The sequence below is a fragment of the Nycticebus coucang genome, chromosome 4 (assembly GCF_027406575.1).
Source record: "Nycticebus coucang isolate mNycCou1 chromosome 4, mNycCou1.pri, whole genome shotgun sequence".
NCBI classification, from domain to species: domain Eukaryota; kingdom Metazoa; phylum Chordata; class Mammalia; order Primates; family Lorisidae; genus Nycticebus; species Nycticebus coucang.
This window is the reverse complement of record NC_069783.1, coordinates 85,503,485-85,531,145: the sequence shown is the minus strand read 5'-3', so window position 1 is coordinate 85,531,145 and position 27,661 is coordinate 85,503,485. Positions and strand designations below refer to the sequence as shown.

Here is a 27,661-nt window from a genome sequence, read left to right as displayed (position 1 = left end):
GGTCCAGCACCACCATGTACTCTGCATTCTGACTGCTCTGAACCTCTCTTGTCTCAACTGTCACATGGGTCACCACCCTGTCCTGAGCGCCACCCAGGGGATGACACACGTGCAACTGCCCGGAGCAAGTCAGCGGTGTCGCCTGCGTTCGGGAAAGCAGAGGATCCCAGAGGGCTCTCTGGAACCGCAGCCCCAGTCCTTTGCAACGCTGAGAGGCTGGGGGCGGGGGTTCTGCGATGTCCCGCTCTGATTCCTGCCCCCCTGCAGCGCGGGCACCGCCCTCCTACCGCCGCGTCGGCTCACCGGGAGCGCCCCGCCCACCCCTGCCCTGACCGTCTCCGCCAGCCCCGCAGGGCCCTGCTGTCCCGGAGCGGCGTCGAGATGCAGCGGCGGCTCTGGCTCCTGCTGGCCGCGCAGCTAGCAGGTGAGGCGGGGAAGCTCGAGGGTGCTGGGTGGGACCAGGGTCTGGCCTGAGGTCAGCCTGGGCTATCCGCACAAGATGCGGAGCCAGAGCCGGGCTGCCGGGCACCCGGGAGCTACTTGGCAGACACGGTGCCTGAGGGTGGAAAAGAACATCCTCCCGGAGCTTATTACCCAAGGGATCCGCGGACCCCAGGACTGAGGCTACCTCCCTCAGTCTGAGGCCACCTTCCCCCAAAAGCCTGGACCTAGGAGAAGGGGAGGCAGGGCAAGGAGAGAGAGGAGGTCCAGGAAGAAAGGAAACGCGTCCTTGTCCGGGAGCCCCCACAAGCATGTGCCCCCAGGAAGGTACTGCTACTCTGGCCTTGGTGCCCCTCTCCTGGCCCAGGCTGAGGGTCCTGTAGACACATTTTTATTACTTCCGGAGAAGTGTTTGTAGTGCAATCTGCCGTACACTAGGCTGTTGCCAGTTCTGGGAGCTATGGCTGGGCACCCCCTGGGTGTTCCCTGTGTTCCCTGTGTTGGGTGTCATGTGTAGGGTGGCTTCTGTAAGTAGCTACGTGGAGGTTAGACTGTTGGAGTTGGAAGGTAGGCAGGGGTCTAGGTTGTTCCTCTGACTAAGTCCCGCCAGACTGCCTTTTGGAAGAAGCTCCCATACCCCATACTGCCCACAATCTGGAGGCTGATTTTCTGTCATGTCCCCCAAACCCAAAGCTGGTCAGCCTACGAGGGGGTGACAGGGACTGACAAGACCCCCAGCTCTGGCCTGAGCTCAACCACATCATAAGAAAAAACAGGTCCAGGCCATTCAAAGGTACTAAAGTTATTGTCAATCATTCTAGAAACATCAGGTGAGAACCGAATTTCTGGGCCACTGACAGGATCAAATGAGACCGTAAGGGTAGTGAAGCCTGGCCCTATGTCTGGCACATAGCAGGGACTTAGCCACAGCCAGATAATCAGTCCCCAGAGCTGACAAGCAGGTGCGCCCAAGGGAGAGAGCAGGGTATGCCTCAGCCCGCAGTGGGAAATGGCGCACAGCCCAGCCCTTTCCTTTCAAGCAGCTGCCCCCATGCTTTTTGGCACCAAGGACCAGTTTCATGGAAGACAAGTTTTCCACAGACTAGGCAGGGAGGTGAGGAATCGAGTTTGGGATGACTCAGGTGTGTTACATTTATTGTGCACTTTATTTCTATTATTATTACATTGTAATATATAATGAAATAATTATATAGCTCACCATAATGCAGAATCAGTGGGAGCCCTCAGCTTGTGTTTCTTCAACTAGATCAGGGGTCCTCAAATTACAGCCTGCGGGCCCCATGAGGCGGTGTGATTGTATTTGTTCCCGTTTTGTTTTTTGTTTTTTTTTTCGTAGAGACAGAGTCTCACTGTACCGCCCTTGGGTAGAGTGCTGTGGCGTCACATGGCTCACAGCAACCTCTAACTCCTGGGCTTAAGCGATTCTCTTGCCTCAGCCTCCCGAGCAGCTGGGACTACAGGCGCCCACCACAACGCCCGGCTATTTTTTTGTTGCAGTTTGGCCGGGGCTGGGTTTGAACCCGCCACCCTCGGCATATGGGGCCGGCGCCCTACTCACTGAGCCACAGGCGCCGCCCCCGTTTTGTTTTTTTACTTCAAAATAAGATATGTGCCGTGTGCATAGGAATTTGTTCATAGTTTTCTTTTTTTAACTATAGTCCGGCCTTCCAACGGTCTGAGGGACAGTGAACTGGCCCCTTGTTTAAAAAGTTTGAGGACACCTGAAGATGGTCCCAACTAAGGGTGATGGGAGACAAGGACAGATATAGTTTCACTTGCTCTCCTGTTGTTTACCTCCTGCTGTGCAGCCCTGTTCCTAACAGGCCAGAGGTTGAGAACTGCAGCTTTCAGAAATCATTTCTGGGCTTTCTTGGAAGAGCCTGGGGCATCTGTGTATTTGCAGCCTCCCTGCGTGCTCATGAGCACATAACCCGCTCCAGGAGAAAAGCACTGGTGTGCTCATTTCAGTGGCTCAAAGCTCAGGGTCCAGCGGGTTTGAAACTGGATCTGCCACATAAGACAGTGATTTTCAACTGGTGTGCTATGAACATTTTTAAAGAACATTAATTAAATTATTTTTGAAAGAAGTTCAAAGCACAGTAAGTATATTCTTTTTTTAAACTTTTTTTTTAGTCAACATAATTTAAGTTTGCCACAGAAGTTTTTTTTTTTATTTTTTATTTTTTATTTTTTATTTTTTTTGTAGAGACAGAGTCTCACTTTATGGCCCTCGGTAGAGTGCCGTGGCCTCACACAGCTCACAGCAACCTCCAACTCCTGGGCTTAAGCGATTCTCTTGCCTCAGCCTCCCAAGTAGCTGGGACTACAGGCGGCCGCCACAACGCCCGGCTATTTTTTGGTTGCAGTTTGGCCGGGGCCGGGTTTGAACCCGCCACCCTCGGTATATGGGGCCGGCCCCCTACCGACTGAGCCACAGGCGCCGCCCCACAGAAGTTTAACTCTAGGTTCAAGTGTGCCATGAGATAAAACTGGTTGAAAAACACTGACATAAAGGCTGTGTCACCCTGAATATAACCACCGTCTCACATCTCAGGGGTTGACGTGAGCCTCTGTTTGCTGATGTATAAGTGGGTATAAAACAGTATAACCTTCCTGAGCCTCTGTTTGCGGATGTATAAAGTGGGTATAAAACAGTATCTCTCCCCGAAATTTGATGAGAATTAAATGAGAAATCATATGTGCCACGCCATGCACAGCTCCACAAATATTGATGTTACATCAATTCTTATTAACTCCCCCAAGAGATCAGTGACCCAAAACAATGAAACATCTCCCTGAATAGGCGGTGGGGTGTCTGGGGGGAGGGGAAGGCCCAGGTGGTCTTCAATTCTTAATTCAGGCGAAGCTCAGAATGGTCCGAGAGTGGAATCAAGAGGCCAAAGTTCACTTCATCACAGATAGAGGAGCCCACTGTGTGACCATGGAGCCTGAGTCACAGATACAGGCAAGAACGCGAACATGGGGCACCCAGTGAGCCAGCTCCTCTTGGGCACAGGCACACCCTGTCTGGTTCCTTTGCCCACCCAGGTCTGTGTCATCTGCGCTAGCCACTCCTGGATCTCTGCCCTGGTCTGCAACGTTTCCCACCCCACCGCCAAAATGAAAGAAAGGCTCAGCCGGTCAGACTGGGTTTGAAGGGGTCTGCGTGGCCTTGGCTGTGAATGGACCCTTTCTGATTCCTCTGGGATTTTATTTTCTGCCAGTAACAACCCCTGAGATGTGAGATAGTGGTTACCTGTGCTTTATAGTTCATAGTTTGCTTTCCTGGACATTATTTCATTTCTTTCTAACTTTCGGAGGCAGGCAGGAAGCCAGCACCAAGCCACCCTCCTTTCACAAGGCGATGGAGGCTCACCAACTAGTCTGAGAGCTCATAGCTGTCTTGGGGCAGAGGCTGGGTTCACAGCCAGGTCTGATGGGTCCTGCTTCAGTTCTTCATGAATAAGCCCCTGCTTGCCGGGTACTTCTCCTCTGAGAATAAAATAAACTCCCAGCCCTATTTCTGGGGTGACTGTTCCTCCACTGGGCAACGGGGATCCAGTGACTGATCATTTGCTGAGCTGGGGAGTGATGGGCTATCCTTGTTCCTAGCAGGAGTTGAGCTCCTTTTGCTTTTTGTCATCTCTGTCCAGAAATGGTGGCTGGCCCTTTTCTTTTTTCTTTCTTTTTTTTAATTTGAGACAGTCTCACTATGTTGCCCTCGGCAAAGGGCCATGGCGTCACAGCTCACAGCTACCTCAAACTCTTGGGCTCAAGAGATTCTCTTGCCTCAGCCTCCCAAGTAGCTGGCCCACAGGTGCCCACCACAATGCCCAGCTATTTTCTGGTTGTAGTTGTCATTGTTATTTATCTGGCCAGGGCCGGGTTCGAACCTGCCACCCTCGGTGCATGTGGCTGGCACTGCAACCACTGTGTTATGGGCACCGAGCCAATGGTGGCTGTCCGTTTTCTAGGCTAACCAGAACAGCTATGAGCTTTGCCTATGATTCTAAGCTCCTCTCCCAGCTTGCCCTGGGCCTGCTTCAGCAGTTTGGAGCCACGTGAAGATCTGTACATGGAATAGCAGCTGGGCAAGGTGTAAGGCTTGAAAGGCTTCAGCTTTAGACATTGAATTCTTGAATTTAAATCCCAAGCCACTTACTACCTGTAAGTAGGACTCTGAGCAAGTAATTTCATGCCTCAGTTTCCTCATCTGTGTAATGGGGATAAAAATCTGAAATCTAGCCGGTGTGGTGGTATGCAACTATAGTTCCAGTTCCTTGGGAAGCTGAGGCTAGAGGATTTCTTGAGCCCAGTAGCTCAAGGCTATAGTGTGTTATGATTACACTGTACACTCCAGCCTGGGCAACATAGCAACACCCTGTCTCTACAAAAAAAAAATTTTTTTAAGTTAGCTGGACATTGTGGTGCTTATATGTAATAGCTGCATATAAGCTCCTAGCTACTCAGGAGGCTTAGCTAGAAGGATCACTTGAGTTATGATCAGGCCACTGCACTCCAGGGCAATAAAGAACCCATCTCTAAAAAATATAAATTAAAAACCAAAAGTCTCAGCTTGGCACTAGTAGCTCAGTGAGCAGGGCACCAGCCAAATACACCAAGGCTGGCAAGTTCAAAGCCTGGCCTGGGCCTGCTAAACAACAATGACAACTGCAACAAAAAAATAGCTGGGCATTGTGGTGGATGCCTGTAGTCCCAGCTACTTTGGAGGCTGAGGCAACAGAATCACTTAAGCCTAAGAGTTTGAGGTTGGAAGAGTTTGAGGAAGCCACAGCACTCTACCGAGGGTGACATGGTGAGACCCTGTCTCAAAAAAAAAGTCTCAGTGCCAGGCTGAGGCTTAGTTGAAATAATTTATTCTGCAAAGGCCCAGGCATGTAAGTATGCAATCAACAAATGACAGCTCTCCTCCCCTACACATTTTATAAAGCTGGGCTTAGCAAACACCTGCCTTGCAGATCTCCTGGGAGGTGGGTATGTGAGCTGAGTCCAGGAGCCACTGACTACATTTAATACCCTGCACTTGGGCAGGTTCTTCCATTGCTTTCCTTTTGATACTTGACTCAGTGTGACTCTGAGGCCCTGACTATGGCCAGTGAAATGTGTTGATGTCTCTGCTCCTGGCTTCTCCTAGCTCTCCACGGCAGCTCAGTCCTCCGGCAGACCCCTGGGCCCATAACAGTGCAGACCAACCAAACAGTGGTGCTGTTTTGTGAAACTAACACATTGCCCAGCAATATGCGCATCTACTGGCTGAGACAGCGCCAGGCCCTGAGCAGTAACAGTCACCACGAGTTCCTGGCCCTCTGGGATGCCATAAAAAAGACTGTGCATGGTGAAGACGTGAAACAGGAAAAACTAACTGTGTTTCGGGATGGGACCCGGTTCTTTCTCAATCTCACAAGTGTGAATCCTGCGGACAGCGGTGTCTACTTCTGCATGGTCATCCAGAGCCCCCAGCTGATCTTCGGGAAGGGAACTCGGCTGAATGTGGGTAAGAAACAGGCTCAGTGTTGTCAATGTGCATTGAGCACCTATACTATGGCAGGCACGTGCCAAGCACTGGAGCTGCCCCACTCTCAACAGGCCACACTCTGCAGCCATGACAAAGAGGACTGCTGTAATGGGAACAGAAAATTGATGGTAAGACCTAGCCAGGCCAGGCAGCGCCTGTAGCTCAGTTGATAGAGTGCCAGCCCCATATACTGAGGGTGGCGGGTTCAAACCCGGCCCTGGCCAAACTGCAACCAAAAAATAGCTGGGCGTTGTGGCGGGCGCCTGTAGTCCCAGCTACTCGGGAGGCTGAGGCAAGAGAATCTCTTAAGCCCAGGAGTTGGAGGTTGCTGTGAGCTGTGTGAGGCCACGGCACACTACCGAGGGCCATAAATGAGACTCTGTCTCTACAAAAAAAAAAGACCTACCCAGGCCAAATACCAACAAGTTTTTATTTTTAAACATAGTTATCTCACTTAAAGCTCTCACTATATTTAAAACATAGTATATCTCACATAATATACCTGGAAGGTAGGTATATTATGATTCCCATTTCAGGCGGAAATCAAGTGAGATAGAAAGAGATGAGACAGGCACTCACTGTATTGGGCCAAGGCATTGCTGTCCTTCAGGCCACATCAGGGGTACCTGGGGCTATGAGGCTGGGTCTCCAAGCCTGATGGAGGTATCAGAAATCCCCACAGAGTGTGCACACAGGGAAAGAAGGCTCTAATGTCTTGACATACTCAGTGACAGCATTTCTAGGGGCAGGTGCTATGACATTCTTTATGGGGGCCTACAGCTCAAACCCACACCCTGTGTTACAGGGAATGAGACTGGATCTAGTGCCCTTCTCTGCTGCAAACTTGCCATGTGCCTTTGGGCCAGTCATTCCCCTCCCTAGGGCTCAGTTTCCTTTTCTGTATCATGGGGCCACTGATGGGTCGATGACCCCCTTCAGCCCTGAGAAGCTGCAATTTCATGAGTTAAACCCAGCAAGCCCATCTATTTCAAGCCACAGATGTAACTTTAAATTTTTGAACAACCATACATATATATACATGTATTTTTTTTTTTTTTTTTGAGACAGAGTCTCACTATGTCACCCTCCGTAGGGTGCCATGGTGTCCCAGCTCACAGCAACCTCCAACTCTTGGACTTAAACAATTCTCTTGCCTCAGCTTCCCAAGTAGCTGGGACTACAGGTGCCTGCCACAACACCCAGCTATTTTTTGGTTGCAGCTGTCATTGTTGTTTAGCTGGCCCAGGCCAGGTTTGAACCCTCCACCCTCAGTGTGTGTGGCTGGTGCCATAACCATTGTGCTACGGGCGCTGAGTCACCATATTATTTTTTTAAAGTAAAAAGAAGTAAAATTAATTTTTTCTTTTTGAGACAGAGCCTCAAGCTGGGTAGACTGCCATGGCATCACAGCTCACAGCAACCTCCAACTCTTGGGCTTAAGTGATTCTCTTGCCTCAGCCTCCCAAGTAGCTGGGACCACAGGCGCCTGCCACAACGCCTAGCTATTTTTTTTTTTTGGTTGCAGCCATCATTGTTGTTTGGCAGCCCAGGCTGGATTCGAACCCACCAGCTCAGGTGTATGTGGCTGGCTCCTTAGCCGCTTGAGCCACATGCGCCAAGCCAGAAGTAAAATTAATTTAAATAACATATTTTATTTAATCCTATATATTACTGTTTCAACATGTAATCAACATAAAAATTATTACCGAAATATTTTCCATTCCTTTTAAATACGAAATGTTCAATATGCATTTTATAAGCACAGCACATCTTAGCTGGGCGTTGCGGCAGGCACCTGTAATCCCAGCTACTTGGGAGACTGAGGCAAGAGAATTGCTTGAGCCCAAGAGTTTGAGGTTGCTGTGAGCTGTGATACCATGGCACTCTACCAAGGGCACATAGTGAAACTTTGTCTCAAAAAAAAAGACTGAAGGTCCTTCTAGTGCTGATATTATATGAGAAGGTAAACAAATCCCCAAATTTGAAACTTTTCCCGTATCATACATGCAAAGAAGGGCACCCTCCACTCTCATAGGGCCGACTGGAGGAAGGTGGAGTGGGGAAGGTGGGCTGAGGGGCTGGCCAAGGCTCCTGGCTTTGGCTTATGGTCTTTAGCCAGGTGGAGCCCTGCCTACTGCACATTGTGCTGGGCACACTGTCCCTTGTAATTCTCTCAGTAACCCCAAGAGGAGGGGGCATCATCTCTATTTCAGAATATGGGGAAACCAAGGAACAGAAAAGAGCTATGACTTGCCCCAAGCCACACAGGAGTTAATTAGGGGTGCTGGGCTCTGGTCAGATCTGTGTGGCTGCAGGCTACCAAGCTGATCCCCATCTCAAAGCCTTAGATACATCTGAGTTGGAAAAGCAGATCAAAAATTCTGCTGTTCTGTGACCTTCAAGCTCTATAGCAGCCCAAGGAACAGTCAGTAGTCAGAATGGAAAGCAATGGAACTTAAAACATTTTTAAGTTTTGTCTCTAAATCCGCCTGCTGTTCACCTGGCTGAGATAAGCATCTTGCTTCCTTTCTGCAGTTGATGTACTTCCCACCACTGCCCAGCCCACCAAGAAGTCCACCACCAAGAAGAAAGTGTGCCGGTCCCCCAACCCGGTGATCCAACAGCGTGAGTTCTCCATCTTTCTATACCCTTAAAAACAAAGCAGATGTCCTCCCCCGCTTCCCTCCCTCCCTTCCTTCCTTCCCCAAGTACTTGTCAAGTGTTGACTCTATAGCCTGTTTTTCTAGTCCTGATCTCAAGTCAGAAAGGAAGCTCAGTATGACAGCAACAGCTCACGGCCCGGTGGGGGAACAGACCCAGAAGTTGTCACTGGACAAAGTTTAACCAAGCATATGTCCACCCAAACCCTTGCCCATGAATGTTCATAGCAACATTATTCATAATAGCCAAAAGTGGAAACAACCCAATGTCCACCAACTAAAGACTGGATTACCAAAATGTAATATATCCATTACAGTGAAATACTATTTGGCCATAATAAAGAATGAAGTGAAAGGAGCCATTTGCAAAAGACCATCTACTGCATGATTCCATGTATATGAAGTGTTCAGAATATGACATTCTACAGAGAAAGTAGATTGGTGTTTGCCTAAGGCTGAGAAGTTAGGAAAGGAATGGGAAGTGATTCCTAATGGATGTAGAGTTTCTTTTTGAGGAAACAAAAATGTTCTAAAGTTAGATTATAGGCTGGGTGCAGTGGCTCCCACCTGTAATCTCAGCATTTTGGGTGGCAGAGGTTGGAAGGATTACTTGAGCTCAGGAGTTTAAGATCAGCCAGAGCAATATATCAAGACCCCATTTCTACAAAGAATTTTCTTTTTCTTTCTTTCTTTCTTTTTTTTTTTTGGTCAAGACAGAGTTCTACCCTATGCCCTGAGCAGAGTGCAATGGCGTCGTAGCTCACTGCAACCTCAGACTCAGGTTGTGGGCATCCTGCTGCCTCAGCCTCTGAAGCCACTGGGATTACAGGCGCTTGCCGCAGTGCCCAGCTGAGTTTTTCAATTTTTTTCATGAGTCGGGGTCTGACTCTCACTCAGACAAGCCTCAAACTCCTGAGCTCAAGTAATCCTCCTGCCTCAGCCTCCCATGGTGCTGTGATTACAGGTGTGAGCCATGGTGCCAGTGAAGTTTCTTCTTTCTAAGACAGGGTCTTGCTTTGTCATCCTCGGTAGAGTGCGGTGGTATCATAGCTCACAGCAACCTCAAATTCTTGGGCTCAACCCATCCTCTTGCCTCAACCTCCCAAGTAGCTGGGACTACAGGGACCTGCCACATCTGACTATTACAATGTGTTTTTTTTTGTAGAGACAGAGTCTCACTTTATGGCCCTCGGTAGAGTGCCGTGGCCTCACACAGCTCACAGCAACCTCCAACTCCTGGGCTTAAGCGATTCTCTTGCCTCAGCCTCCCGAGTAGTTGGGACTACAGGCGCCCACCACAACTCCTGGCTATTTTTGGTTGCAGTTTGGCCGGGGCCGGGTTTGAACCCGCCACCCTCAGTATATGGGGCTGGCGCCTTACTGACTGAGCCACAGGCGCCACCCTACAATGTATTTTTTAAAAATTAGCTGAGCAGGGCGGCACCTGTGGTTCAAAGGAGTATATGTCGGAGGTGATGGGTTCAAACCCAGCCCCGGCCAAAAACTGCAACAAAATTGTTTTAAAAAAAATTAGCTGAGCACTGTGACTCACACCTGTAGTCCCAAATACTCAGGAAGCTGAGGTAGGGTAATCACTTGAGCCCGGGAGTTCAAGGCTACAGTGAGCTATGGTTGTACTACTACACTCAAGCCTGGGCAATATAGTGAGACCCCATCTCTAAAAAAAATAAGGTAAAAATTGTGGTAATGGTTGCATAATTCCACAGATATATTAAAAATCATTAAACTACACACCTTAAAAAGATTACAGCTCAATAAAGTGAACAAACAAAAAAAATCTAACCCAAAGGACCAGAACTTTACATTTTTCCAGTTCTGATGCCTAACAGAGGACCTAACACACAGTACGTTCTTGTTAATAAATGTAAATTGTTAGTGGATGAACAAATTTCCTTCTCTGTGCTATAAGCACCTGACACTTCAGCTGGAGTGTGTACACATAGCCACACATGCCTGCACACACACTTCCCTTGAACCCACGAGCCCAAATATATTTCTGGAAAAATACTGACTTCATCCCCCAAAAGTCACTGGTGACAAACAGAAAGTGCCATCTGCTTCTACCCGTAGAACTAACCACAAGCAGCCCCACTAGGGCAGCCTTGTACTGCTTGGGTTGCTTTGTCTTAAATATATCAAGTACCAGAAAGCATCAGAGGAGGGGCACCTAATAGGATCTAGGAGAGCAAGTGGGAAGAAAATCAGAACCCATATACAGAAGGGTAGTCTTACAGAACATAAAGGTGGGACAGAGCATCCTTGTTTATATTGTAAAGTATTTTGAAGTAGTATGGCCTGATGATTTCACCTAAAGGATTTCAGATAGACTACAATTAAAAAAAAAAAAGAACACAAATAAAATAGGGCCATTAAGATGAGGATGCAGGGCGGCTGAGGTAAGATTGCCTGAGCTCACAGGTTCCAGAGTGAGACCTTGTCTCTAAAAAAAATAGCTGGACATTGTGGTGGGCACCTGTAGTCCCAGCTACTTGGCAGGCTGAGGCAAAAGACTCACTTTGAGCTCAAGAGTTTGAGGTTGCTGTGACCTATGACACTACAGCACTCTACGAAGGATAACAAAGTGAGACTCTGTCTCAAAAAAAAAATAAAAAGAAGACCAGCCTGAGCAAGAGCAAGATCCCATCTCTAGTAAAAATAGAAAAATTAGCTGGGTGTTATGCGGGCACCTAGTGTTCCAGCTACTAAGGAGACTGAGGCAGGAGGATCACTTAGACCCAGGAGTTTGAGGTTGCTGTGATGCCATGGTACTCTAGCCTGAGCAACAGAGTGAGACTCTGTCTCAAAAAGGAAAGGATCATGCAAAAACTGGAAAAATGGGTGTGTGCTATTGCTGGGGAGGAGCTAACAAACTGAAATGAATGAAAAGATAATACTTCAGGTTACATGGCACCCCAACCCCAGTGATATAAACAGCCTAGTTATCAAAGGAATAAACCTTCATGCCAGCACTGAATCCTAGGAGAAATCTGCTGGTCTGTTTGTCCTCATTTACAGAATGCTGAATGATAGTGAATTCAGTAGTATTTTCATAAATGATGAGAAAAAGATCATTAAACTTCTTGCACCATTTCTTACGTCAGCCCTTAGTAAAATCTCAGGGTAAAACGCAACTCAAACAGTAGCAGACTAAGAATAACTAAAATGTGTGTGAAGGTGACCGACTGGAGTGGGGGCGGGGAGGGAGTAGGTGGAGGTTGCACTGGGGGAGGGGCCGTGGGACAGGGTAGCCCAGTGGCAAGTCAGCCAGGCCTAGGTCTCAGTCCCTGTCTACCACTGCCCAGACCGTAAGACACTAGTTCCAGCCTCTCTGAACCTCACTTTCCTCATCTGTAAAATGAGGGCATTTACCCAGCTAAAAGTATTGCAGAATTAGATTAAAGGAGATACTACTATACATGGCACTCAGATTGGTGGTACATCCACACAGACCTCAAAACCTGAGATCATGAATGAAACCCCCAGTGCTGCCATGGGGAGGGGGCTGGCCCCTGTGGCTTAGGACTGTCCCTTGAGACACCACCAGTAGGTGCTGAGGGACGATTTCTAAACCACTGACTCAGAAGCAGTGTAGTATGATCCACACCTCAGGAGACCCTGAGGCTGGAGCAAGGTTAAGGAAGGCTGGGCGGGGGTATCACTGTGGTTCTGGCCACCAAACCCTCGGCCAAACAGGCTTTTGCATGCATTATTAGTAGCAAGGTTAAAACTGTAAAATTAGTAGCAACAGTGATTCCCTGGAGTCACTGTGCTTCAGCACGCACCTGTAGCTACACCACTGGCATGCACAGTGGTCATAGCCAGGACCCTATCTCAGGACGCCTCTCTGACTCCCGCCCCTCCTCAGAAGGAGAGGGCCCTGCTGCTGTGCATATCTCTGTGACCTGCACCCACTTCCATTACTTTAAAAAAAAAAAGAAACTTGATTGAGGTATGATTTGCATACCACAAAGTTCACCAGTTTTAAGAGTTCAAACTCAATGATTTTTAGTAAATTTGCCAACTTATACAACCGTCAGCACAATCTAGTTTTAGAACAGTCTCATTGCCTCAGTGAGATGCGCTGTGCATGTTTACAGCCTGTCTCTATTCTGACCTCAGCCCCTGTAGCCGCTGATCTACTTTCTGTCTCCCCAGATTTGCCTCCTCTGGCCATTTCATGTAAATGGAGCCACACAATATGTGGTCTTTCAGGCGTGGCTTCTTTCACTCAACACCATATTTGTGAGGTTCTTCCAGATTGGGAGAACATGAAGAGGGTGAGAGGGAGCCCAGCAGAAACCCTCCTCATCTTGGAGATGGACCCCTCTTCCAACCTCCTGCCCAGGGCAGGAGTCTCCTCCACGTCACAGTCCTCCAGCCTTGGTTTGTTCTCTTCTAGTGACAGTGGGCTCCCTCCCATGGAGCAGCCAGCTCCATGCCCTCCAATACCTCCCATGCTGTTGAGGTGGGACTGGCAGAGCCTTAGAACTTGGAGGACCTGTGTCCACACCCTGGTCCTGCCTTTTAGCATATAGTTTAACCTGTTTGAATCTTGCTTTTTTCTGGATGGTAAAATGAGAGGTAAAAATAATGGTAATAACTTCCTTCCTCACAAGATGAAGGTTTACAGTTAGTACTATACTTGGCATATAATAATGTATTAATTAATTAATTGTATTTTATTTTTGAGATCAGGTCTCACTTTGTCACCCTCAGTAGAATATCACGGTGTCATAGCTCACACCAACTTCAAACTTTTGGGCTCAAGCCATCCTTTTGCCTCAGCCTCCTGACTAGCTGATCTACAGGCATCTGCCATAATGCACAGCTAATTTTTCTATTTTTAGTAGAGATGGGTCTCATCTTGCTCAGGCTTGTTTCAAACTCCTGAGCTCAAGCAATCCACTTATTTCAGCCTCCCAGAGCCACCGCACCTGGCTCATAATAATGTATTTAGTAAAAATTATCTCACTCTCTGACATCCAAAACTCTTTCTGGTTTTATTAATGTCAAGCCCAAATCTGCAACCTTGCTCTTTCACCCAGAGTCCCTGACTCTGCTCCTCAGCTATTCACAGGGGCCCAGAGGGTATCAGAGAAGTATTTGGGGCATTAATGATATCAACTCTGATTAAATAGCAAATAGGCAAAGGAACAAATAGGAAGAAAAGTCATACAAGTGGCCAATTCATGAAAATAGATACAAGCTCACAAGTAATCAGGAAATTGAAGTGAAATATCAGTTTCCCCCACTTAACTGGCAAAAACTAAAAAAAACTGCTGACATCAAGGGCTGACAGGGTGCACTGTTGACAGGTGGGAATGGAAATCAGTGCCACCTTTTTGAAAGGTATATGACAGCTTCTGTTACAGTTTAAAATGGACATGGGCGGCACCTGTAGCTCAGTCAGCAAGGCGACGGCCACATACCCTGAGGGTGGTGGGTTCAAACCTGGCCCAGGACCAGCTAAAAAACAACAATGACAACTGCAACAACAAAAAAGAGTTGGGCATTGTGAAGGGGCCTGTAGCCCCAGCTACTTGGGAGGCTGAGGCAAGAGAATTGCTTAAGCTCAAGAGTTTGAGGTTGCTGTGACACCACAGCACTCTACCCAGGGTGACAACTTGAGACTCTGTGTCAAAAAAAATAAATAAAATGGACAAAGTCCGGGTGGATTGCCTGAGCACATGGGTTGAGGCCACGACACTCTACCGAGGGTGACAAAGCAAGATCTGTCTCAAAAAAAAAAAAAAATTACATGGAGAAAGTCTATGGTTTGAAGTTGCATTCTCAGTATCTGCTTCTGGAAAGCATCTGGTAAGGAAACACACCAGATATTCTCTGCAGAGTTATTTATAAAAGTAAAACACAGGAAACAATCAGAATGCCCACTGATGGCTAAATAGTCCATGGTACATCCACACTGTCCAATGTTACTCTGTTGGAAAAATGACAGACGGCATGATTACGTGAAGGAAAAAGAAGCAGTTGTAAAAGAATGTGTAGGATGTAATTTGCTGTATTTATTTTAAACTGTATGTCTCTCTAAAAATTTTATATGTGAAAATGTAAAGAGAAATGTACCAAATATCAATGGTGGGGTTTTTTTTTGTGACGTATACAAGGATGTTAAGGATATATTTAGATCTCTCACAATGAAAATATATTCAACTATTTCTTGTGACATTCAGATAAAATATTTTATTTATTTATTTATTTATTGAGACAGAGTCTCACTTTATCACCCTCGGCAGAGTGCCATGGCATCATAGCTCACAACAACCTCAAACTCCTGGGCTTAAGCACTTCAAACTCTTGGGCTCAAGCAATCCTCTTGCCTCAGCCTCTGGGACTACAGGTGCCTGTTACAATGCCAGGCTATTTTTAGAGATAGGATCTCACTCTTGCTCAGGTTGATCTTGAACCTGTAAGCTCAGGCAATCGACCTGCCTTGGCCTCCCAGAGTGCTAGGATTACAGGCGTGAGCCACTGCACCTGGCCTATTTTATTTTATTTTTTGAGACAGAGTCACAAGGGTGGCACCTGTGGCTCAGTGAGTAGGGTGCCGGCCCCATATACCAAGGATGGCTGGTTCGAACCCAGCCCCGGCCAAACTGCAACAAAAAATAGCCGAGCATTGTGGCGAACGCCTGTAGTCCCAGCTACTCAGGAGGCTGAGGCAAAAGAATCGCCTAAGCCCGAGAGCTGGAGGTTGCTGTGAGCTATGATGCCATGGCACTCTACCGAGGGTGACAAAGTGAAACTGTGCCTTTAAAAAAAAAAAGAGAGAGAGACAGAGTCACAAGCTGTCACCCTGGTTAGAGTGCCATGGCGTCATAGCTCACAGCAACCTCCAACTTTTGGGCTCAAGTGATCCTCTTGCCTCAGTTATTCTATTTTTAGTAGAGACAGGGTCTCACTCTTGCACAGGCTGGACTTGAGCTCGTGAGCTCAAGCAATCCACCGCCTCAGCCTCACAGAGTGCCGGGATTACAGGCGTGGGCCACTGCGCCAGGCCAAATAAAATCTTTTAAAGTGAAAAGTAAAAATCCCATCACCATCATGAACATTGTCCACCTATTTTGAACATAAATAGGATGTGAGACATGAAATTTTATTCATAAAATGATCTCAACAATGTTTAAAGTGCATACCAAAAAGACTAGAAGGAAATACAGAAAAATATAAACGATAATATTTCCTGGGAGATGGGCTTGCTGATAATTTCTCCCCTCCTGGTATTGTCTGCATGTCTCGTATGTTTAGCACTGAACGCATGTCACATATGTCTTTTCCAGGCCCACCTTGTGGCCTTCTCACCCTCAGCCTACTGGTGGCCGGTGTCCTGGTTCTGCTGGTGTCCCTGGGTGTGGCTGTCCACCTGCACTGTGAGTAGTCCCTCTTGGGCCATCCCTCTTGGCACCCCCGTTTGTTGTTTGAGATGTCCTGGGATACTTTCTTCTTTAGGGAAGCAGAGTAGATGGCGGTCTGGCAGCAGTTTGCCCCCAGAGAACCTGTGGTGTGTCTAGAGGTGACTTCTGGCCTGTAGTCTCATGGCCAAAATCCAAGACCACCCTGTCTCTGGAGTCAGATAAACCTAGGGTTAAACCCCATGCTGACCTAGTGTCCTTGGCCATGTTCCCTGGTCTCTCTGAGCCTCAGCCACCTCACCAGGGAGCAAAGCATCCCCTTCCTCCCAGAGCTGCTGTTTGAAAAGTCCTGCCCAAAGTCCCCAGCACATGGCATGTATCAGTAGGTAGAAACTCACATGCGCAGTTGAGACAAAAGCCCAGCCGCCAGAAGAGACTGCTAGTGGAGGTTTTTTGTTTGTTTGTTTGTTTGTTTTTCCCTGGGTAGAGTGCTGTGGTGTTACAGCTCACGGCAACCTCTAACACTTGGCTTAAGCAATTCTCTTGCCTCAGCCTCCCAAGTAGCTGGGATTACAGGCACCCGCCACAATGCCCAGGTATTTTTTTTTTTTTTTTGGTTGTAGTTGTCATTGTTGTTTTTGGTGGGCCCAGGCTGTATTTGAACCTGCTAGCTCCAGTGTATGTGGCTGGCACCTTAGCCACTTGAACCACAGGCACTGAGCCTAGATCAGTGGCTCTTAACTTTTGCAGGTCACAGACCCTTTGCACATATGATGACAATTATGGACCCTCTCCCCAGAGAAATACGCCCAGGAGCACACTTTGGCACACAGTTGCCACACACAAAGGGATCTGTGTCCCATTCTAAGAACCCATTGAGGTCTATGGTCTCCAAACTCTTTTGATCAAGAACCTCATCAGTAAAAAATTAAAAAATTTTAAGCGCTAAATGCAGCTAGCTGTGTTTATTTAATATATTATGTATGTTACTAAATGTGCTTCAAAAATAAAAGGTAATAAAGGATGAAACAAAAATGTAAACAGACATGCTTTTGTTTCCTTCCTACGTCTGGATGGGAAATCTTGCTCAGGCCCTGAATGCATGTACCCTAGCCTGAGAGTCCATCTACAGGACTCACATTTCTGACCTGCTGTGAAGGGCTAGAGGGCATGTTTAAGGATACAGACCCTGGAGTTAATTAACTGGGTTTGAATTCTGGCTATACCATTTACTGGCTGCATGACTTTGGGCATGTGACTCAGTAATTCACTCATTCTGTGCCTCAGTTTCCCCATATATAAAATGGAGACATTAGGAGTAATATCCAACTCATAGATTTGCAGATAGTGTTAAGGGGGCTAAAATGTGTGAGGTGTTTAGGGAAGAGGCTGGCACCAGAACGGTGGATAGAGGTGTTAACTGCCCCTGTCACCCTCCTGACCAATCTTGACCAATCTCAGTGGCCTGTACCCTACATTGACCAATGCTGTTGCTTTTTTCTCTAGGCCGACAGAGGCGAGCCCAGCTTCGCTTCTTGAAACAGTAAGTATGTGTGTCTTTACGATTACCTGTAAGATGTCATTTGAACAAAAGGGTTTGTGGCTAAGAAAATGTTTGCAAACCACCTCTGGCTTTGCTGTCATGATCCAGGTGTAGATGAAATAGTCCCTATGCCTCCTGAATCAGCTGTCCAAATTTGAGTTGCAATTTAAGGTAGATATTTCCCAGCCTCTAACTCCCCTTAGAAAATCATCTTACCAGCAGGCCAATGTCTTCTGGACACTTGATGTACATCTGTGAATAACTTATCTTAGAGGTACTGTGGGAAGTAACACTATTCAAAGCTAGGGGTTTTTTTGGGGGGGAGGGGCTGTGTTTTTAGGTTTTTTTGTTTGTTTGTTTTTGTGTTGTGTGTTTTTTAGCTTGTACATTTTTTAAAAATTACTAAAATGGGCCCTAAAAACCTACTGACACACAACATTTGGCCCCAGCCTGCCTGGAGTAGAGCCTGGCACCCTTATTTTGTCATTGACCTCTGTTACAGGAAATTCAATATAATTTGCCTGAAGATAAGTGGTTTCACAACTTGCTATTGTTTTCAGGTTTTACAAATGAATGGAGAATACAGTTTTGGTGTCCTGCTACAAACAGACATTGGTCAGCAATGAACAAGATCTGGAAACATGAGAGAAGGGACACATTCAGCGTGGAGATTTCACTGGCTGCTGGAGCTGCCTGCTTTTAACTGCTGCAAGTCCTTCTTGTGGGCCACGTCCATGGGAGCAACTTGGTAATGGGTCATGGGAATCTTCCAGAGAAGGCCTCAGAGCCCCCAGGGTACTTCACAGAATATGCTGGAGGACCAAGGAGGAAATGCTGCCATGATACCACTTCCAGCTCCTGGGCTGGGCTGAGACCTTTGGTATCTTTGAGTTGTTTTGCCTTAGTAAGGCAGTGACATTGGGTCCCAGAATGGTGCTGGGGTGGCCCCTGCTTGGTCTTGCTAGGCTGAAGCTGACTTTCCTCACAGAGAAGCCAGACCCAGGTTAGAAATGAGGCTTCCTGAGAGGGGCTACCCAGCTCGCAGCAACCGTGATCGTCTCTGAGAAATTCACTTTGTTTCCTATTAGGAAATTTCTCAACTTTCACTTCTGCTCTCCCATGGCTTGCACAGTTCTCTTACTTTCTGTTCTTTTTATGAAAATGCCTTGGTTCCCTAAATAAAGTCCTGGGTTAAAGATGAAAATGGCTCCTGTGACATAAAATTGCAAAAGTTCATCTACAACAGAGTCAGTGATGCTCAGTACAAAAGAAATAAGAAGGATAAAATCTGTAAGTTCTCATTTTGCCCCCACAACATGCTATAGCCCACACTGTAGATGTCGGGAAGCCTATTAAGGCTGGGAAGCCTCCAGGGCACCCAGAGTCAGGCTGCAGGTGCCTCGAGGACGACAACCTCCCACCCAAGCTGCCTTCGTGGGCACCACCGAGGGTTAAACGCCAGGGACTCCTGACCTCGAGTCAGGCTTGCACTGGAGAGAAGATGAAAGGCATCAGGACCTCTGCTGCGTGTTCATTCATTTTGTTTAAAACCCTCTTAGCCTTGACAGAGAAGGAAATTGCAAGGAGAAAGTGCTGAACTGGAGTGGGACTTTGAAAAAAATCCCTGGGTCTTTTTTTTTTTTTTTTTTCTTTTTCCGTTTTGAGACAGAGTCTCACTTTGTTGCCCAGGCTAAAGTGGTTTGTGCTCCTCTGTCTGTTTTCAAACTCCTGGGCTCAAGTGATCCTCCTGCCTCAGCCTCCCAGGCAGCTGGGAGGCATCTGCCTCTATGCCTGGATAATTTTTCTATTCTAGTAGAGACGAGGGTCTCCCTATGTTGTTTAGGCTGGTGTTGAACTCCTGAGCTCAAGCAGTCCTCTCATGTCAGCCTCTCAGAGTGCTGGGAGTACAGATGAGAGCCACTGCACCCCCAGGTCTTTTATTAACAGCCCTCCTACCCAGGCTTTACTCAGCCAAAAAGACTGAGCCTGGGCTGCATTAATAGAAGCCATGTCCAGGTCAAAGGAGAATCCAGTCCTACCTGCTTTTCCTGGCCAGCTCAAAGAAGGGCACTGACAAACCAAGTTATGCTCAGAGGACTCTGGCAGCCACCTAATGTAAAAAATGTTGCAGAAAACAGTAAAGATGACTCCAGGGAAGGGAGCAATGTGGCCACCTCCTGGCATTTGGCATGCAGCCACAGCAGAACAAGGTGTGGTGGGTGGGAGTTGGAAAGGCTTAGATGCAGAAGGTGTTCAAGAGAAGCAAAAGTTTCTGCCCATCAGCTCTGGGGGAGGCTGATAGGGCAGGCTGCCTTCCAAGGCTAACGGGACAGGTGAAAAGGGCCTGAATGGGCTGGGCTGGACTCCCCCAGCATTCATTTTTTGGTGGGCCCCCATCCAAGCCATCTAATGTCAATGAAAAGAGACTAAGGCCCAACCTCCCTCATGCGGCCTGCCCTCCCTGAAGGCTCAAACCCAGTCCACAGCGGAAGCGAGAACAGGCTCAAGGCCCCTGGTTCCACTTCAGGCTCTGATACTTGACATGTCTCCCTGCGGCTGTCTTGTGATTGCATTTACTTGTTTGCAAGTTTGCTTGGGGCTAGATTGGGGGCAGGGGTGGTTTGTGCTCCTCTGTCTGTTTTCTATGCAGCTGGCGCAGCTCTGGCTGCCCAGGGAGCCAGAGTAGGCTGGGCTGTCAGCAGCAGGGGCTGCGGTGAGGCGGTCTGCACCCAGCACCTGCCTTTGGTTTTGAAGACGGAACTGAGCTGTCACTACATTCTGTAGGGCAATTCTGGCAAAATATGCCCCCCCAAATTTAATCTAGCTATCTTTTGGCTAGCAATTCTACTTGTGGGCATTTATGGGTTTTTTTTGGAAACAGAGTCTTAAGCTGTTGCACTGGGTAGAGTGCCATGGCGTCACAGCTCACAGCAACTTCCAACTCTTTGGGCTCAAGTGATCCTTTTGCCTCAGTTTTTCTATTTTTAGTAGAGACTGGGTCTTGCTTTTGCTCAGGCTGGTCTTGAACTCATGAGCTCCAGCAATCCACCCACTCTGGCCTCCCAGAGTGCTAAGATTACGGAGACACCATGCCCGGCTTGTAGGCATTTATCTTAAAGAAACACATCGAAAACTGATGCGTACAAAGAAACACACTTCAAGTTGTTCCTTAGACTATTGCTTATTAGCCAAAAATTGGAAACTATCCAAATACCCACCCAGATAAATTCCAATACAGCCTTATAAGGAGGTTCATGCAGCTGTTAAGAATGAACTAGGGCCGGGTGGCGCCTGTGGCTCAAAGGAGTAGGGCACCAGCCTCATATGCCGGAGGTGGTGGGTTCAAACCCAGCCCCGGCCAAAAACAAGAAAAAAAAAAAAAAAAAAAAAGAATGAGCTAGGGCCATGTATGCTGACATGGAACGAAGGCCACTATTTGTGAAGAAATTCTAAAAACATATATTGATGATTCTCATTTTCATATACTACATGGTGCGATAGTTGGTCACTGTTAAAATTCAAGCACAGCTAAAAATAGATAAAACAAATACATGTTGTAAGTCAGGATATGGTTATCCTTGGTGCAAGGGAGATCATTAAAATGGAACATGAGGTTTGAGAATCAGTGTGTTCCACTTCTCTGCAGGGGAGTTGGTCATATGGGGTGCTTCATTTATAAAAAGTCATCAATTTGCACACTGGTGATGTGGGTATAGGTATAGATGATAGCTTAGTAAAGAGATATTTTAAAAATCCAAGTACAGAACATTGCAGGAATGTATAAAATTGGTATTTGAAAGTTTCTTATTCTTTTTTCTGCACATATTTCTTTAAAAAATTGAAATCTTTAGAATATAATACATAAAATAGAATACAAAAATTGAATCATTTCCTATTCTGCAAATTTGATCTTTTTTCTCTAATAATATATTAAAGCCTCTGGGTATATTTGTTTGTACCTACATAGAAAAAGGTCTGTAAGGATATATTCCAAGCTGTTAATGGCAGTTACTGTGGGGAATTTCCATTTCTGCTTTGCACAGTTCTATATTGTGTGAAATTTTGCCATAATCGTGTTGTCACTTTGACAGGGGAAGAAAACCAAAGTTTAAAAAAAAAAAACCAAATAACTTCTTTTTAAATGGGCTCTGGTCATTGTTATAGTAAAAAATTAATTGAAATCAGCAAAAATATCCATAAATGAGAAATTTGTTCATAAATTGTGATTTTAAAAATCCGTACCACACTGTGAGGTATGCCTGCGGTGGCCACATAACTTGGCCCAACTGTTTATTAGCTGTAGGAACTTGGGTGAGCTACGTAAGCTCTGTGAGCCTAGCTTCTCTCTGATAGGGGAGCCTCTGCTTCTTCCCCTCTCTGTCTTGCATGGGCCTTAAATGACCTGGGTAAAAGGTCTAGGAGCAGCGCTTTCCTCCCCCTTCCTCTCAGAGGGAAGCAGCTTGCAGGTGTGGTACCCACAAGCCCTGATCAAAAGAGAAGGGGGCTCCCACACTCCCCCTCCCTTTCATCCTTACTCATCCCCGCCCCGGCCCCTCAGCTTGTGTCTCTACCTGTAGGAAGTGGGCAACTTGTTTTCAGAATGTCATCCCCAGCCCACTCAGGCTGCCAAGCTGATCTGAATCTACCACCCAGTCAAAGGGAAAGACAGAAAGAACCCCATCTTCAGAGGTCTTCCCAGGTTGTGGAGGACAAAGGAGATTTCCTCTGTCACTTCTTGGGAAACCTCCTTTGATGCGTCACTGACACTCCTGGGGACCGTGAGTCACTGGTTCCTGGAGTCCTCACGGCTACACAGCTCAGTCAGTGCATCAAGAAACCATCTTCCCCAGCTCTGAGTGGGTTTGAGAGTCACAGAATGTGCGCGACACATGTGATTCTCGTCAAGCTGAAAGCAGAGGTACTTGGATGCCTGCATGGTACTGTTGGCTCTCCTGGTAGTATTTTTTCCCATTAATTTACTTTCTCATTCAAGTACCCATTTTATTTTTATTTGTTTATTTACTTAATTCAGCATAAACCAAATGAGTACCCATTTTAGAGCTTAGCTTGGACTTCTAAATTTGAAGGGGAACCCTCTTCATTTCTTTTCATGAATTTTTAACTGTAGACAATCTCCATCCCATCCCTCGTTTCCTGTATGACTGAACTAATTCCCCCACCCCCCTCCGGCCCCCACTCCCCTCTTTTGCATTTCGTTCTCTTCCTTAAGTTTCTGGGGGGTTTGGGGTTTTTTTTTTTTTTTGGAGAGAGGGTCTCATTCTGTTGCCCAGGCTACAGGGTAGGTAGCATGATCATAGCTCACTACAGACTCAAATTCCTGGACCCAAGCAACCCTCTTTCCTCAGCCTCTCAAGTAGGTGTGACTACAGGTGCCTGCACCATGACACTCAGCTCATTTTTCTATTTTTTATTTTTTTGTAGAGACGTGGCATTGCTATGTTGCTCTGGCTGGTCTCGAACTCTTGCCTCATGCAATCTACCTGTGTCTGCCTCCCATAATGTTGGGATTACAGGTCCTGCACACTGGCCTGAGGCTTCTTGATACCAGTTCAAATGTATCTATTTAGGGGCACCTTTTGTGTGCCCAGCTGGCCCTGTGCAGAGAGGGGGGGGGATGCAGCATGGCCAGGACAGGCACAGCCAGGCCCCTGAGGCTCAGTCTTGTTTATGACCTGTAAACACTGATTGCATGGGCCGTAAAGGCTGATTCCCTCCCTGCCATCTGGGGGCCAAAGCCTTTGGAAGCCCACAGGAAAGCCCCCTTTCCTGCCACCTGTACAAATGACTAGCATTCCTAGGTCTTGAGGCCAGAATGGAGGCCAGAATCTAAATGAATAAATGAGCAAAGAGAAAGGCTCCACCTAGTAGAGTAGGATGTCCTCAGGCTCCCACAGGTGGCTGGCTCTACCCCTGACACTGCGGTCACGAACCCTCCCCTGGCTACCCCCTATCCCCAGCAGTGCCTCTCCTGTCCCCCACCTTACTGTGCTCCTCAAAGCTGTATGAGCCCTCCTTGGAGCATTTGCTGTGCTACAGTGGACAAGCTCTTAGAGGACACAAGCTCAACAGCTCAGCTGTCAACGTGCACATGTGTTCCAGGCAAAGCTTTCATCTTGGCAGGACAGAGACCCAGGACCAGCACTTGCTGGACTCCCAGAGTGGGTGGCCTCAGCGCCTCACTGGCTCCACCATAGTGCCAGGCATGGGCCGGCAGGACACGAGTGAACGGAGTACGAGCTGGGTGATGCTGACACAAGGCAGAACTCATGCTGTAAAATTTGTGTTCGGCTAAAAGAAGAATCAGCAGCTCTCACAGTAGATTTTGTGGCGTCTCTGCGGCTGGGTGGGGACACAGTTACAGGGGAAGATGGGAGGTGGTGTTGGCTGTGGGTGGAGGCCCACTGTCCCCAATATACTTCTTCAGCAGGCCTAAAGCTACCTGTTAAACTAGGCCAGCTGGCTGGGCAGGACCAGACCAGGGGAAAAGGAGGCCACAACTCCCACAGCCCCTCTCCCTTCCTCAGCCATGCTCAGTGGAGAGGAGAGAGAACAATGGTACACCCAGCCAGCACAAAAAGTGGGCCTGCTTCAGGCCACAAAGGCTCTGGCTGGTCAGGACAGAAGAGGATGGAGTTTGAGTTGTCCCCACCTTCTGCCCCTGGCACCTACCCTGCAGCCACACGGATGCTTCTGGTTAGGGAGCAGTGAAGTAGGGTGACTGCCACAAGACAGGCAAGCCTTTGTGGACCCTGCCTGAAGCCTCGTTCCCCAGAAACTCAGAATCCGTGTCTGGTGGCCCATCCTGTGGTGTGGAGGGTTAAAAGAGGCTCGCTGGGGCTCAGAGGCAGCCAGTGCTCAGTGACAGGTCTGCATGTGCTCCTGGGGGGTAGGTGAGCGAGGACCGTTGCTTTGTAAACTATTCTTGATTGCTGTGGTGAACACAGCCTTTCCACAGACAGCTGGCCGTGTCTGAGCCTGGTCAGACCCTGCTGATGTTAACTTCCAGACCTCCCCTGCTTTCAGTGTCCAAATGAAACGAAGACCTTTGTGCATGTCCATGTGTCTAAGAGAGGAAGGTTGACCCATGTGTTCACCTTTCTCCTGCCATAACCTTTCCACCAAAATCTCATTTTCATGCATGAATTGTGACTCAGGTTTGGTTAAGCGTACATTTTCCAGAACAATGGAAATCTTTCTTTTGCATACCAATGTTACTGGGTAAAAATGTAAAAGAATGTTACCACTCACAGCTGAACAGCCCCTGGCCAAGGGCAGGAAGGTACTGATGCTGGTATGAGGCACCACAGCCTTGGGGCAAATTGCTGGGAAGCATCAAGCCGCATTTATTTTTTTAAATACATTTTTTAAATTTTAGATTAATATGAGGGTACAGAAGATTAGGTTACAATGTTTGCATTTGTTAAGTAAGGTCTCTGTTGTCGCTGGGCCTCACAACCAAGAGGTTGATGCCATATACCCTTACCTTGAGTACATCAGGTGGGTTAAACCTCATTTAATATGAATTATGCTCACTGGGCACTCTTGGGAATATACTTCCTTTAATTAAAGCATCATTACATAAGAATACATATACAAAGTTTATTATTTCAGTATCTTTGAGGTAAAATAAAAATGGGAAACAACTTTAAGTTTACCAATAGGGAATCACTGAGTAATTTGTGGTCTATCCACTCAAAATTATCATGCAACCATCTGCATGATAATTAAAAAATGACTTAAGGGCGGCGCCTGTGGCTCAGTGAGTAGGGCGCCGGCCCCATATGCCGAGGGTGGCGGGTTCAAACCCAGCCCCAGCCAAACTGCAACAAAAAAAATAGCCGGGCGTTGTGGCGGGCGCCTGTAGTCCCAGCTGCTGGAGAGACTGAGGCAAGAGAATGTATAAGCCCAAGAGTTAGAGGTTGCTGTGAGCCGTGTGACACCACAGCACTCTACCTGAGGGCGGTACAGTGAGACTCTGTCTCTACAAAAAAAAAAAAAAAAGACTTAAAAATAATGATTTGCCAACACTGTCAGAGTGTCCTACTAGAAAAGCGGGATGCTGGGAAGTAATGTTTAAAATATGACCCTCCTGGGCGGCGCCTGTGGCTCAGTTGGTAAGGTGCCGGCCCCATATACAGAGGGTGGCGGTTTCAAACCCGGCCCTGGCTGAACTGCAACCAAAAAATAGCCGGGCGTTGTGGCAGGCGCCTGTAGTCCCAGCTACTTGGGAGGCTGAGGCAAGAGAATCGCTTAAGCCCAGGAGTTGGAGGTTGCTGTGAGCTGGGTGAGGCTATGGCACTCTACCGAGGGCCATAAAGTGAGACTCTGTCTTCACAAAAAAAAAAAAAAAATATGACCCTCCTTTTGTAAAGCAAATAATCACCTGTGGAAACATGTCTATGAGCATGTGGGGCAGCAAAACGCTGGCTGCCCCAGGACATCCACCCGAGTACCCGGGCTGGCATGAATGTTAAAACACGAAATTTCTTCCGGAAAAGGGATCAATTTCATTTAAGTAATGAGAGATTAAAACAAAAATCGTCCTCCTTTTATTTTTATTAATTAACCTGCCCAGTAAAATTCATTTTTACGAGGTACTGAAAAGCTCCTAAGAATCAATGTTTTTATTTATTTACTCTTGCACTATCCCTTTCCAAACAGAGCTGCTCTAGCTGTGGTTTCATGGTGTGAATACCCGGCGGCTCAAAAGTGTGGTTAGATGAGAGAACACAATTAAAAGTATTTTCCACTCACTTATACTTAACATTTTAACAGAAGTAGAATTTGTTATAATAGCAGCCGAAACATGGAAATTATTGATTTCCATGTTTAAAAAGACGGCATTTCAAGCAGAGGCACAATGAGGACATAGACTTACTGAGTTTTGATTCTTTGGATCATTTCTTTCACTGTTTTGTGTTTTGTTTTGTTTTGTTTTGTTTTTTCTAAAAGTTTGAGAATAATACTTCTGTCACCTCCCCAGCCCTTACTTTGTAATTTCGTGTCAGGAGCACTCAGAGCTCTGGGGCCCCAGGACTTGGCTGACTTGGTGAAGTCTCAGAGTCCCTGAGTCTCATGTTCAGTTTCTGCTCTGACTGCCCTGGGCAGCGGGGCTCCAGCGTTCCCACAAGCCTCGTTACTGGTTGGCCATGTTCTGGAGTTGGGTTCCTGCATCCTCACCAGGACATCTTGCTTTTTCTGTCTGTGGATCCCAGAAAAAAGAAAATTTGCAGAGATAGAGGAATGCAATTCATTCTTCTTTTTAGAATCAAAAGGAAAAAGTTTTCTCTCTCAAAGGCAAAAAGCCTCTTTCTCCCCCATGAGATTAATAGCTACTAGATATTTATTAGTCAATTTATTGATTGATTTTAATAATTAAAATTAAGTGATACACAAATAGACCTCATTAAAATATATGGATTACATGATACGTGTGGCATTCACACACGGGGGTTAGGGTGGAGACTTGCTAGGTGCTCAGGGAAGGCGGAGAAAGAATTCTCAGAGTTCAGGGTAGAAAGAAGTAAATGTTAGGGCAGCGCCTGTGGCTCACTGGGTATGGCGCTGGCCCCATATACCAAGGGTTGCTGGTTCAAACCCAGCCCCTGCCAAACTGCAACAAAAAAATAGCCGGGCGTTGTGGCGGGCGCCTGTGGTCCCAGCTACTTGGGAGTCTGAGGCTAGAGAATCGCCTAAGCCCAGGAGTTGGAGGGTACTGAACTGTGTAATGCTACGGCACTCTCCCAAGGGTGATAAAGTGAGACTCTGTCTCTACAAAAAAAAAAAAAGAAGAAGAAGAAGTAAACGTTAATCCTTCTCCGAAGAAAAAAGAGAGCAAGGTGCCAGGAAATAAAGAGAGATGCTGGGCCTGAGGCTGTACTCTCTTCATTAGAGTAGAGTGACAACATTTCCCAACACCCTGGCAATGTTGCCAAATCATTCTTTTTAAGACTTTCTTAAAAAGGTGTAGGGGAAATTTGTTGTCACCTAATTAGCACAAGGCACAAGCTCGTCCTTTCTTTGTTTCTCCTGTTGTAAGTTGATAACA

The 27,661-nt window shown here is 47.1% G+C and overlaps 1 protein-coding gene across 1 annotated transcript; it reads left to right on the top strand.

The window, feature by feature from the left end:
* Positions 1-316: 316 nt before the first annotated feature.
* On the top strand, positions 317-18,780 carry CD8B (CD8 subunit beta). Its single transcript, XM_053588103.1, has 6 exons — positions 317-424; positions 5,618-5,977; positions 8,534-8,623; positions 15,978-16,067; positions 17,556-17,592; positions 18,153-18,780. Exons 1-6 carry the CDS (start codon positions 382-384, stop codon positions 18,163-18,165), a joined length of 633 nt encoding a protein of 210 aa, XP_053444078.1. The 5' UTR covers positions 317-381; the 3' UTR covers positions 18,166-18,780.
* Positions 18,781-27,661: the final 8,881 nt, after the last annotated feature.

Excerpts from the sequence above, each read along its gene's own strand:
- CD8B (XM_053588103.1), top strand. The coding sequence starts at position 382 with ATGCAGCGGCGGCTCTGGCTCCTGCTGGCCGCGCAGCTAGCAG. Across the intron at positions 425-5,617 it reads GCTGGCCGCGCAGCTAGCAG|CTCTCCACGGCAGCTCAGTC; the intron begins GTGAGGCGGGGA and ends GGCTTCTCCTAG. Across the intron at positions 5,978-8,533 it reads GGGAACTCGGCTGAATGTGG|TTGATGTACTTCCCACCACT; the intron begins GTAAGAAACAGG and ends TCCTTTCTGCAG.